General features: G+C 54.6%; 1 protein-coding gene across 21 annotated transcripts in view; it reads left to right on the plus strand.

The window, feature by feature from the left end:
- Positions 1-3,700: 3,700 nt before the first annotated feature.
- SPEG (striated muscle enriched protein kinase) overlaps positions 3,701-13,344 on the plus strand; it is a 58,857-nt gene continuing 49,213 nt past the window's right edge. For 8 of the 21 annotated variants that reach the window (XM_015111137.3, XM_077957670.1, XM_015111138.3 and 5 more), the window contains exons 1-3: positions 10,835-10,874; positions 11,873-11,915; positions 12,785-12,814. In XM_015111137.3, the coding sequence (XP_014966623.2) occupies positions 10,842-10,874; positions 11,873-11,915; positions 12,785-12,814 (106 nt within the window). In that variant the 5' untranslated portion in view covers positions 10,835-10,841. Of the gene's footprint in view, positions 4,244-10,834; positions 10,875-11,872; positions 11,916-12,784; positions 12,815-13,344 lie in introns of those variants that run through there. The other 13 variants (XR_013402182.1, XR_013402183.1, XM_015111134.3 and 10 more) reach the window with 4 other exon arrangements.

Raw genomic sequence — 13,344 nt, forward strand, 5'->3', positions numbered from 1 at the left:
CCTTGTAACAGTCTTTATAGGTCCTTTCCTTTCCTTTCCCCTCCCCTCCCCTCCCCTCCCCTCCCCTCCCCTCCCCTTCCCTCCCCTTCCCTCCCCTTCCCTTCCCTTCTCTCTTTGTCTCTCTCTCTCTCTTTCTTTCTATCTTTCTGTCTTTCTTATTGAGATGGAGTCTCACTCTGTTGCCCAGGTTGGAGTGCAGTGGTGCCATCTCAGCTCACTGCAACCTCCGCCACCCAGGTTCAGGCAATTCTCCTGCTTCAGCCTCCCGAGTAGCTGGGATTACAGGTGCGTGCCACCAGGCCTGGCTAATTTTTGTATTTTTAGTAGAGATGAGGTTTCACCAAGTTGCCCAGGCTGGTCTCGAACTCCGACCTCATGTGATCTGCCTGCCTCGGCCTCCCAAAGTGCTGGGATTACAGGCGTGAGCCACCATACCCAGCCTATTTCTTTGTATTTGTTGTTCGTCTCTCTTCTCAAGTAAAAGCACGGGAGCAGAAATCTTTGTCTGTTCACTGCTATATTCCTAGTCCCTAGCACAGTGCCAGTACATATTAGGAACTTAAAAATATTTGTGGATGAATCAATAAAAAAATTATGGACAAATAAATAATTAAAACCCTGAGTTGTGCTACCTCCGTTCTATAGATGAGAAAACCGAGGCTTAGAGTTGCTAGGTAACTTGCTTGAGATCCCAGGGTTCATTTATTGTTTTTGTTTGTTTGTTTGTCTGTTTGTTTGTTTTGAGAGAGAGTCTCGCTCTGTGACCCAGGCTGAAGTGCAGTGGTGTGATCTCGGTTCACTGCAATCTCCGCCTCCCGGTTTCAAGCAATTCTCTGCCTCAGCCTCCTGAGTAGCTGGGACTACAGGCATAAGCCACTACACCAGGCTAATTTTTTGTATTTTTCGTAGAGGCGGGGTTTTACCGTGTTAGCCAGGATGATCTTGATCTCCTGACCTCGTGATCCACCTGCCTCAGCCTCCCAAAGAGCTGGGGTTACAAGCGTGAGCCACCACGCCCAGCCCACGTGGTTCATTTATTCAACCAACTAACCAGCCAACATTTACAATCTAGCCACTGCATTCCACACACATTTAGAGGCAGAGTGTTGGGTGGCTTTGGTTATTTGTTTTTCAAAATAGTCTCTATTTCTTTTCTCTTGATGTACCATCACTTTGCAATGACTTCCCCCATATTTTCACCTTCTAGAATTCAATTTACACTTTAGAATTCGATTCATCACCAGTGGTTGCCAGGGGTTGGTGGAGGGGATCTATGGTAGAGTCTATGATTCCAAAGGGGATACATGAGCTAATATTTGGGGTGATGGAATTGCTCTGTATGGTCCTAGAGTGGCAGATACATGATTCTATGCATTTATCAAAGCCCAGAGAACTGCACCTCACAAAAAAATAAGCTTTAGGCCAGGTGTGGTGGCTCACACCTAAAATCTCAGTACTTTGGGAGGCTGAGGCAGGTGGATCACCTGAGGTTGGGAATTTGAGACCAGCCTGACCAAAATGGAGAAACCTCGTCTCTACTAAAAATACAAAATTAGCCAGGTGTGATGGTGCATGCCTGTAATCCCAGCTACTCGGGAGACTGAGGCAGCAGAATTGCTTGAACCCAGGAGGCAGAGGTTGCAGTGAGCTGAGATCGCACTACTGTATGCTAGCCTGGGAAACAAGAGTGAAACTCCGTCTCAAAAAAAAAAAAAAAAAAAAAAAAAAGCTTTAATGTATGCAAACTATAAAAAAGATTATTCCTCAAGGTTCTTAATCTCTATGGATGTAATTCAGTGTTTAAATGGTTCCTCCTATACCTTTTACATACTCTCTCACGCGCTCTCTCTCTTTCTCTTTGACTTCAGTATCCCAGAATGAGGATGGGGAAGAGGAGGCAAGGGTAAGAGTAACATTCTCTGCCTCTGAATACTCATGGCTCCTCTCAGCCCTTCCTGGGCTTCATCCCTCGGGGCTAAAGGTCAGGCCTGGGTCTCCTACTTGGACTTCTTAATTTTTACCTTGTGATAACTGTAGATTCACATGCAATTATAAGAAATAATGCAGAGAGATCCTGCATTACCTTCACTTAGTTTCCTTCTAGGGTAACATCTTGTATGACTATAGTACAGTATCACAACCAGGAAAGGGGGGTTGGTATAATCCACCTACCTTCTGCAAGTTTTACCAGTGTTACATGCACTTTTAGTGTTGCGTACAAATGCAAATGCACATTTAGCTCTATGCAATTTTATCACTTGTGTAGATCCACATGACCACCACCAACTACCACTGTCAAGATATAGAACTATTCTGTTTTTGCTTGTTTTTTTTTTTTTATTGGTGTTTGTTTGTTTGTTTTTTTGAGACAGAATCTCACTTTGTTGCCCAGGCTGCAGTGCAGTGGTGCCATCTAGGCTCACCGCAACCTCCACCTCCCAGGTTCAAGCGATTCTGCTGCCTCAGCCTCCTGAGCAGCTGGGACTACAGGCATGAGCCACTACATCCGGCTAATTTTTTGTATTTTTAGTAGAGACAGGTTTCACCATGTTGGCCAGGCTGGTCTTGAACTCCTTAGTTCAAGTGATCCACCCACCTCGGCCTCCCAAAGTGCTGGGATTACAGGCGTGAGCCACCATGCCCGGCCAAGATACAGAACTATTCTATCATAAAGGTCTCATCTGGACTCTTGATGTTTCTCAACGTGCAACACTTAGACACAACAGAATCAGTTGAGTCATTTGTTAAATGTGCAGATTCTTCCCAGCTCAGCTACTGAACCAGTGTGGGGCAAAGAGGCTGGGAATCTCGCCTTTACTTGAACTGGCCCCCATTTCTATGCATCCTCCACTTTGTGGCCGCCAAGAGGATCCTCCTAAGACACAGCTCCCACCTTTTTTTTTTTTTTCTGCCGCTTAAAGCTGTATAGTGGCGCCCCCTGCTTTCAGGGTAGAGAAACCAAAGCCTTAGCAACCAAAGCCTTCTCCAGGCCCCACCTCCCTTCTTCCACTCACCCCACCCACTGCGGTTCAATCCTCCAAACCTCTCTAATTCCCAGAACGCCTTTGTTTTCATCAGGCTCATTTTGTTCATGCCGTTCCCTCTGCCTGGAATGTCCTGCCCACTCTTTTCTGCCTATTGCAACCCTATTCCACCACCCATTCTTACAGATGAGGACTTGGAGGTTGAGAGAGGTTTGGTATCACCCAGCAAGTAAGGGCAGGGCGCGCTAGGGGCCCCAATCCACCTGATTCCCAGGCTCCTGGTCTTGCTGTTCGCCAGCTGTAATGGAGGCGCCGGGGGAGGCCATGGTCACTTTTCGGAGCTGTCTGCTCACTTCTACTTGGGCCTGCCTCCCAAACCACCTCTCAAGCATCTCACCACGACCGTTCCTCTTCCTCCCCTCCCAGCCGAGTCCGGCAGCGATGAGGGGTCTGAGGGGAGGAAGGGAAATGGGATTAAGCCCAGGAAAAACCTGACTCCCTGCAGTGGGTCATGGGGGGCCAGGCACACTACGGAGGAGAGAGCCTGGAACAAATACCCAGGGACTCCCTTAAGCCGGGCCGGCAATGGGGGCTCCTGGAGGGAGAGAAGGAGCCGAGTGAAGTCAAGTCCCTCCTCTGCTGCCCCCTCCCTCCACGGCTCCCTCGCAACCCGAGCCGGGGGGCCTAAAAATAGCCCCCAGGCGCAATCGCCGGCCGCCCCGGTGACCTTCTGGGTAGCACAGGCCGAAGGCGGGCGGGCAGCAGGAAGACAGGCCGCCGGCCCCCCAGAATCGTCTCCTAGGGCACCGTCCCGCGGGTGCCCCCGTGGCCGCCCAGTTCCGGCGTCCCCCCAGCCCAGCTCTCGGTGGTCATGCAGAAAGCCCGGGGCACGCGAGGGGAGGACGCGGGCAAGAGGGCACCCCCCAGCCCCGGGGTGCCCCCGAAGAGGGCCAAGGTGGGGGCCGGCGGCGGGGCTCCCGCGGCCGTGGCCGAGGCGCCGGTCTTCCTGCGGCCCCTGAAGAACGCGGCGGTGTGCGCGGGCAGCGACGTGCGGCTGCGGGTGGTGGTGAGCGGGACGCCCCAACCCAGCCTCCGCTGGTTCCGGGATGGGCAACTCCTGCCCGCACCGGCCCCCGAGCCCAGCTGCCTGTGGCTGCGGCGCTGCGGGGCGCAGGACGCCGGCGTGTACAGCTGCACTGCCCAGAACGAGCGGGGTCGGGCCTCCTGTGAGGCGGTGCTCACAGTGCTGGAGGTCGGAGGTAATGGGCAGGTGGGGGCCGCGCCCGGCAGGGGCGGGGTGCTCAGAGGTAGAGAAGGGCTGCCCAGGCCACGTGGGTAAGGTACTAGATACTGGTTCCTCCGCCTTCTTCCCAGGTGCCCTGGCTTCTTGGCTGCCCGGGCCCAGAAGTGAGATGAAGAGCCAAGTGCAGGGAATGGGGTGTCAAGGTAGAGAGGCTCCCCACAGGAAGGTCAGAGGTCAAGGGGCAGCAAGCAGTTGGTAAGCCAAGCCTGAGACCCACTCCTGCCTCTCAGGTAATTCTGGGGTGGAAGTTCTCAACCTCCTGCAGAGAAAAGCCTCCTGGGGGAAAGGGTGCCCTTCAGCTCCATAATTTAAACATGAGATTGACACTCGGATCAGCCCCTTAACAAGGGAGTGCGTGTCCGAAGGAGGGGGACAGCTCCTCTGGTCCAGGCTGCACGGTTGAAGGGATAGCTCAGAGCTTCCTGCAGGCCATTGCCGTGGCAGGGTTGATGTGGTCAGCTCTAGGCAGGGTGGAAGAGGCCTATGGGTGGCCACGTGTGAACAGGGTCCAGGGTCGGAAGAGGTGGAGCCAGGGCCAGGGCCAGGGCCCCATGGGCATGAATGGAGGTGAGTGCTTGAGAGTCTACATGCAGGCGTGTGCCTGCTTAGGTGCTGTGGAGGGCTCTGGATTCTGTGTGGTGGTGCAAACAGGTGAGGGATGGGCACGTGGAGCTGGTATGGGAAGCTCGTGGACCATGTCTACCTGAGCTTCCAGGGTGGATGTTTCCAGAACATGGAAGGGGCATGCTCTGGACCAGTACTTGACCCCCGCCCATAGATTTCCAGGTGCAATGTGAAGAAAAAGCTGAGGGCCTAAGGCAGAAGGGGAGGGCAGGAGGCTGGGCCCAGTGCTCATGGTCCAGCTGGGGCTACCATGGAGGCCAGGCCAAGGCTGTTAGCCTTGGGTCCGTTTTGGGGCTTCCTTTTTGATTTCCTCAGCCCTTGAGTAAGCCAAGTAGTTCTTCTCTAGCCAAAGGCAGAGCCTTGGGCAGGCTGAGCCCTGAGAAACAGAATTCTGAGGAAGTAGGCTACAGCTGGGAGAGATGGCAAGGAGCTGGGAGTTCACTCCCCTGGGCGTTTTTAAGAGGGACATGTCACTCCCCTGGGTGCTGTTGTGCAGGGGTAAATCCTTAGAGGCTGGGGAGGAGACACAGGGAGGAAAGCCCTCAGCAGCGGGAGGGCAAGAAGTCTCTAGGGCACAACCGAGTCAGGAGAGGGAGCCGGGGTGGCCTCTCTCCATCAGCATCTCCTCTCCCCCAGCCCTGCTCTGCCCACCTTCCTTGAGTCTCTGTGGCCAGGCCCGGGCCAGAGAGAACCATGGCTGGCTTCTCCTGGTTGGCCTAGCACCTGGACAGGTACAGGCTTCCCGAGCCTGGGATCAGGGGATGGGGTGCATTCTAGCAGACCTTGGGGCTGGGGAAGGCATGGACTCCTTGGGGATCTCAGCTCTGGTCCCCCCAGGGGCAAAGAGGGCTGAAAATAGAACATAGATCAAAGGGTAAGATAGATGAGTTGATGACAATATGACTGGGGGAGAGATTAGCGAAGGGAAAGAAAGAGCTGAGGAGAGTAACGGTTATAATGTTATTTAAGATTGGAAAGGACCACACAGAACTGCAGCTCCAAACACATCCTTTCACAGGCAAGGACACTGTGGGCCAAAAGTCAGGGAGCTCTGCCTAAGACGTACTAGTCTAGTTAGAGACATAGCTAGTTATGGCCATCCCTGAGCTAAGAACCCAGTCCTCCTGGTTTTGGCTGTGGGGGCTTTGTACTCCTCAAGAAGTTCTGGAGAGAGAGGAGAGAGCAAGAGAGGGAGGGAGAGTGCTGGGAAAGTAGCTGCCATATGATTGGCCCAGGCCTGGCATTTCTCAAGATGGGTGCCTCCTGGCCTGACTTGGGTCCCTCAAAATGGGAAGCGGTGATGAGGTGTGAGAGCCCCCAGCAGGGCTGTTTGCTTAGCCCCTCTGCAGTCTTGGTGGTGTGGTCAGCAGAGCTGAGCCTGGCTGGGCATACCTAGACAGAGGCCAGGCGGACAGTGGGCCGGGCTGCTCTGGTGGAACAGCAGGCTTGAGAGGCTTGGGGTGAGAAAAGGGCCCTGGGTGCTGTGGGGCCGAATCAGGGCCCTTTGACATTCATATGAGAATAGGAAGAGGATTGGACTGCAGCAAATAACCTTTGAGAACATGTCCTGATTGTGCAGATAGAAGGTAGCAGAACAGTTGGAGGCTTCAGTCTGTCCCATTGCAAAGAACCATGTGTATAATTATTACACCTATCCCACATGCTTTGGAGGAGGGAGGGGCTTTGCTCTGGTGATGCTGGGGACTGACTGGGTGAATCTGGCTTCCTATCCCTTCTGTTGCCCACCTCTACCAGCCCCTGCCCAGTGGTAGCTCCTGCTCCAGGGCAGCCGGGCAAGCAGCTCGGCATTGCTCAGACTTACTCATGGAAAACTTTCTTGGTTGGAAACAACAGCAGGAGGACTTCAGGGTACTCGAGGAAGCCAAGCAAGGACCTGGCTGCAGAGGGAAGGACACGCTTTCCTGGCTGGGATTGCTGGCTCAATAAGACAGAGTGATGCTAGGTTCCTGGCACTCCTGAAGCCGGATATGTTAGCTCAAGGATGGAAGGATTTGGGCATGGCTCTGGGAGGTTGGGGTCATGAGAAGGCGAGTGGGCTACAGCCTGGAGAGTTTGGAGGATGGGGTGGTGGTGCTGATATTTGGGGGATGTAGAAATGAGGAAAGAATAGGAAACAAAGGGGGTGAAGATGGCAGAAATGCAGGATACTTGTAGAATCCTTAACATGCATAAGTACCCTGTCTCATTTAATTATTTAATCTTCCAAACCCTAGGTTACTGTTATGACCATTATTCATATAGAGAAACTGGTGTTCAAAGAGGAAATTTACCCAAGTTCCCATGACTAGTGAGGTGTCAGAGCCAGGTCTGAAAGTCAGGTATCTGAGTCTGGGTCCATACTGCCTGTCCATAGAAAGAGAAGTGTGGGAATACTGTCGAGGATTTGTCATCGTCACCATCTTTCTCCGTCAGTATCCCCAAATCCATCTCTGGCCTAGTCTCCAAGATAGGCAGGCATTCTTCTTTTTCAAAATATCAGGCTCCCACCTGCACAAGTGCTACCCTCAAAGCTGTGGGTGTGCGTGTGTGGCTAAAGGGCAGACCTACAGTAAAGGGCAGAGGGGAAGCAGGAGAAAGCACATTTGAGAGAAGAGGTGAACTGATGATGCTCACATGGTGTGTTAATTGGAGCTTCATAGCCAGGGTCTGGAAGATTCTGGTGTTAATCAGAAGGGCCAGAGATCAATACATGGCAATGAACCATCCTGGGGACTTGAAGGCTTGGAGGGGAGAGCTTAGAGATAGGGAGGGAGGGCCAATTTAAGCAAGGAAAGGGTGGAGGAATGTACCAGAACCTGTGTTGAGGAATATTCTGCAGTTATTCTTTTTCACCTGGAATTTAGAATGTCTGGCTAGAGAAGCCAGGTGGAAAGTAGTATGGAGCTGGGAATGGGTATGGGGAGTGTCAACATCCATGTAGGCCAAGTGCCGACCAGCGAGTGGAGGAGAGGCCAGAGGGGGAGCAGAGAGGAGCTCTGGGGCCCCCTCCAGGAGAATCCTGAGTGGAATGAGAGATGGTCACTCCTCTGGCTGAAGACCTCTTGGGAAAGAGTCTGGGTTAGGACAGAGAAGAGGGAAGGCTGGATGAATGGAAGCGGTTGCAGGAAGATTTACTGTCCCCATTCCCATCACTGCTTACGCTCTCCACCTGCAGCTCTGCCACCCCCTCCCATATTTATTGAGTGCCTACTATGTGCTTTCGATACACGAGTCAGGGGGTTGAGGGATACCAAAATGTATGTCCTCCAGGGGATAACTTTCTAGTGAGGGGAGACAGACAATATGCAATAAACATAGTAAATAGGTAAATTACATAGTATGTCAGAAATACAGAGCAGGGTGGTAAATGAGGGGAGAAGGGAGAAACTGAACTGAGTCAGGAAAGAGGAGACAAAAGGGAGATGGGGGGGAGCTTGTGGCATAGGATGAAGATTTGAATTTTCTCTGGTTAGAGGGAAATGCTGGCAGTGCAGAAATTGGAAGTCTGGGTTTGGGTGAGTGGCAGGGAGACACAGCTGCCCAGCTATGGGAGAAAAATGGGGCAACCTGGGACCAGCTGGGGAGGCCCACACGTAGAGTACGTTCCAGGCCAGCCCTAAAGAGTGAGCAGTGCCGACCCAGAGCAGGAACACAGAATCCTGCCGGCCCCTCCTGGGCCCAGCTGTCCCGTCACTCACGCCCGCTGCCCATTGGTTATTTTTGCCATGGAATGTGCCAGCCCCTCGGATTCTCCTGGGGAACAGGGGCTCAAGTTACCCCCTCTCCTCACTCAGCTCCCCGTTTATGAGTGGGTGTGTTTAGGGGTGTACAGGGAAAGTGCCCATGGGTGTTCAGGGTCCTTTGGCTGCAATGAGTGTGGACACACATATGTGCCCTCTCAGCGCATGTCCCTGTGCATGTGTCTGTACTTGTAATTTGCTTTGATGCTCTAGGAAACAAGAACACCTGTATGCACTCAGAATGCACAAAACACGACCTAAACTTTAGAATAAAAAAGCAGCCAGGTACAGTGGCTCATGCCTATCATATCAGCATTTTGGGAAGCCGAGGCTGGAGAAGAGCTTGAGCCCAGGCGTTCAAAACCAGCTTGTGTAACATAATGAGACTTCATCTCTATTTAATATTTTTTAAAAACTAGCTGCGCATGATGGCATGCAGCTGTAGTCTCAGGTACTCAGGAGGCTGAGGTGGAGGGAATCTCTTGGGCCCAGGAGATCGAGGTTGCAGTGAGCCATGATGGCACCGCTGCACTCTAGCTTGGACAACAGAGTGAGACCTAGTCTCTAAAACAGTAAAGAAATCTAAAATAAAATAAAGGGGCCACAAACTCAAATAACTGCAGGGGTCAAGGAGAAACTGATAATGAGGGAGGTGTGCTGAGCTCAGACATGATTGCTCCAGCCCAAACATTGTGCAGGCTGAATAAAACTCATCAGTCTATCCCTATATTTTATTTATTTATTTATTTTGAAGCAGAGTCTTGCTCTGTCACCCAGGTTGGAGTGTAGTGGTGCAATCTTTGCTCACTACAACCTCCACCTCCTGGGCATAAGTGATTCTCATGCATCTGCCTACGTTGGAATCCTGGCTCCCTCAATTTATTGACTGTGTGACCTTGGGCAAGCAACCGCTCGGTGTCTCAGTCTTCCTCTTTTCATGAGGATTAACTGAGCTCATTCACATAGAGTGCTTAGCACAATGCCTGGTACATACCAAACATGCAATAACTGTTAATAGTTACTCAGTAGTCACAACTCAGAAACCAGGATTGGCACTCCCTGTGCTCACTGGGATGATAATTCCCATCTCCAGGACACATGGAATCCCAGCACCTGTATGGCTTTTTCTAAGTGATAGGACTTCTCTGAGACTCAGTCACTTGTCCATTAAATGGGTATAGGATTATTGATTAGGGTTTCAAGCTCATGGGGTTTTTGTAAATGAAGTAACATTTGTAAAGTGCCTGGCACTTAGTAACCGCTGAAGAAACATAGCTATAATGGTCACAGGGAGGATAGAATTTTGTGTATGCCAAGTGTGCATAGTGCTGAACAGGGCAGGGGTCGGGTGGAACACACAAAAAATTTGGTGAGTGTGCTTCCCTGTGAGTGAGAATACTGGCCAACTTTGTGAATAAGGGGGTACCTCTGTGCACCTTTGCTTGTGTGTATGAATGTATGGGGGTAGGGGGCGCGCATGGGACAGTCGAGAGGTAAGGTAAGATAAAGCCCTCTCTGGCTTCCTTGAGAAGCCTGGGGGTTTTCAGTCTGAGTCCATGTTAACACGCAGTCCACACCTTCCAGGACCCTTGCCCTGCGTTTGACCTAGGCGCCCCCACCCGGCGCTGTGCCCTTCGGCGAGTTCGGTTCTGCCTGGCACAGTGTGTGTGCGCGCATGTTTGTGGAATGAGCAAGTAGAGATGCTGCTGACCTTCCAGAGAGGCCCCGTGGGAGGAGGTGAGGGTGGGAGGAGGCTGCGCTGGGCTGCCAGAAAGTGGCCTGAGCTAGAGGCCATTGCACCCCTTTCTGTGCCTCAGTTTCCTCATGTGCCTAGGGCTCAGGAGGCAGATACAGGGTGGGGGTCCGCGGCTCTCGGCGTCAGGAGGTGACTGGTGGTCGTGTAGGGAGGCAGGTGAGGGCCGCCCCGGGGTAAGCAGGGGGACAGGACAAGGAAGGGGCCCCAGGTGGGGTGCAGGCTGGCGAGGGAGGGGCGGACTCCAGCGCCGCCGCCGCCGCTGCCGCTGCCGTCGCCGCCTTACCCCCACCCGGCTCCCGAGGCCCCGGGCTCCTTCCGCCACCCGCGCCGGCTCCCGCCCGCTCCCCAGCTCGCCCCCGGCCCCGCCTCCGACTCCGCCCCGCCCCCGCCCGTCCCCTCCTCGCCCGGCCGCCGGCCCGGCCCCCTCCCCCGCCATGAAGAAGCTGTGGGTGAAGAAGCGTTTCCAGGTGAGGGCTCCGGGGGCGGGAGGCGCCGGGAGGGGGCAGGGAGGCCTGGGCGCCCCGGAGGGAGGGCGGGTCACCGCAGCTGGGCCCGGTGGAGGGGGCGCTGGAGCCGCGCCTGCCCCACCCGAGCCCCGCTGGAGGCGGCGGGCCGGGCGCGATCTAGGGGCTCCCGGGTTTGCGTCCTGGGCGCGCAGGCCCCTCCCCGCGCTGAAGGGCAGATCCCCCCGCTCCTCGATCGCCCGCAATCCCCGCGACCACCGGGGAAGACCCCCGCTGCAGCGTTCGGCGTGGGGCGCCCACTTGCTTCTTTGCCACCCCTTCTTCTCTCTCCTCTGTCCAACCTCAACCCCGGGCCCCGGCCCCCCGCCCGGCTTGCCCCAGCCCCCCACTCTGGAGCCTTCCATCTTCGGAGCTCCTGAATGCAACGCACACGGATCCGCGCTGAGCTCAACACATTCCCCAAGCCCTGCCCTGTCCTCCGCGCACCTGGGCCTCCTGCATTCGTGAGGCTCTGGCCCTCTGCCCCCAACATCCCTCCCCCACACCTACCCAGGTATCTGTCCTCCCCCAGCAGGAATCTGCGCCCTCGTTCCTTCATCTCCCAGTCACTCAAGCACCCTGCCCCCCGCATCTCCATCTTCTCCTTCTCCTCACTGAGCCTGACTACCTCGTCTTCTATCCTCTTTCTCTGGGGCTGTTGCCCTGGTCCCAGGCTGTGAGCCTCTGTCCAGTGGGACGTTCCAGCTTCCACCTGCAGCCTGCCGTTCTCTCCTTCCTCCCCCGCTCCTCGCAAGAGCCCAGCTGGGTACCCTGGAAGAAGGCAGGGGAGCCATTCCCTACCGGGGAAGCTGGTCACTCTGGGTCTCTGCCCACCTCCCCTCTCACACACACACTGGCCAGGGAATGAGTTTCTGCTTGATGTTGCAGTACTGGATGGGAGGCACAGGGACCTTAAGAACAAGCCTCCCCCTCAACTACTCATTCTGGCTTTTCTCTTTCAGAAAACCGGCCATTCCCGCCGGGCCTTTGGCCGACTCACCCATGGTGCGTGGACCGTGGGCGTCCTTGCTCTAGCCCATGCCTACTCCTCCTCTTGGTCCCTGTCCCTCTGTGAGGCATCAAGGCCCTTGAAGACAGCCCATGAGATATGGGACCCTCCCACACACCCCACACTTATCTACCACCCACCTGACCAGGCCCCCTGTGCCCTACAGCTGAGAGAGGACCCGGCAGCAGGGAGGGCGGCTCGCTAGCACACTGGGTGCCGTGTTCTCCATGTGAGGCCTAGTGGGAAGGAGTTCATTGCCATGCTTTGGCAACCAGTATGTGGCTCCTGCTTGTCATGGCAGCCAGAGGGAAACTGAGGCATAGAACCTGATAGAATCTGGGAAAGTTGAAAATACTCCCAGGAACCTTTGCTCCTAACCTAACCACTGGGCATTTTTGAGGACAATTCAACAGTAGAAGAGAGGGACCTTGAGGAAGGTGCCTGTCACATCATGATGCAGACAGATAAGGGGTTGGTTTGCAAGGAAGGGTCAAAGCACAATGCAAATATTGTAATAGAGGGTGGGCCTGACTCCTAATGGGAGGCCCAGGTCTGCGGCTGGACTGAACACAAGCAGGTGTGTGTGTGTGTGTGTGTGTGTGTGTGTGTGTGGCCAGTGGCGGCACCAGTAAGTGCCAAGGATACCAGAACCACTGGGGCAGCTGGAATAACCAGCCCAAGTATGGGGGTCCCCAGTGCTGGGCACATCCCAGGTATCTCCCTCCTCACCCATTGCCACAGGGCACCTCTGGGGACTGGGTACCTCATGCCCCTTCTGTCCTGACTGCCCTCCATGCCCTGCCCCACAAACGCTCTGATAACAGTCTGTCCCTGTCTCTCTCCTGCTGCTCCTATGGAAGCGAAGTTTTCCGCTCCTGCAGAAAGCAAAGTTACGGTAGGAAACTGGCTCCTGCTCTAGCCCCCCGCGTCCCCCGCTTTCCAACCCGGCCCCGGCCTCTCCTCACCCTGCCTCAGCTGCACCCGATGCCTTCCAGCTGGTTTGGGGTAGAGGACAGGCTGGCCCTGCGGTTGGTCGAGTGCCCTGGCGGTACGACTCTGAGGTGACTCCTCTTTGTTCCTGGGGTGCTTGAACCCAGACTTTAGAACCTTGGAACCTAGGACCTGATGATTTTGGGGGTGCACAGGAGCTTAAGCTTTCACTGACAATGGGAGGAGGGAGAATGGAGGAGGCCCTGATAATCCATTAAGATATTGGCAGATGGGGAGGGGGTGGCAGTTTGGAGGGCCCTACGGAGGTAAACGTGAGTAACCAGGGGCCCAGAGATGGAGCCACGGCACTGTCATGGGAGGGGTTATCCTGAGCAGCCCAGGCTGGGCAGGAGATGTGGGGAGCAAAAGAGAGGAGGTGCTGGCAGCCCTGCCAGTGATAAGATGGAGCCTGCTGTTGGCAGGGAGGCAGAAGGC

The sequence above is a fragment of the Macaca mulatta genome, chromosome 12 (genome assembly GCF_049350105.2).
Source record: "Macaca mulatta isolate MMU2019108-1 chromosome 12, T2T-MMU8v2.0, whole genome shotgun sequence".
NCBI classification, from domain to species: domain Eukaryota; kingdom Metazoa; phylum Chordata; class Mammalia; order Primates; family Cercopithecidae; genus Macaca; species Macaca mulatta.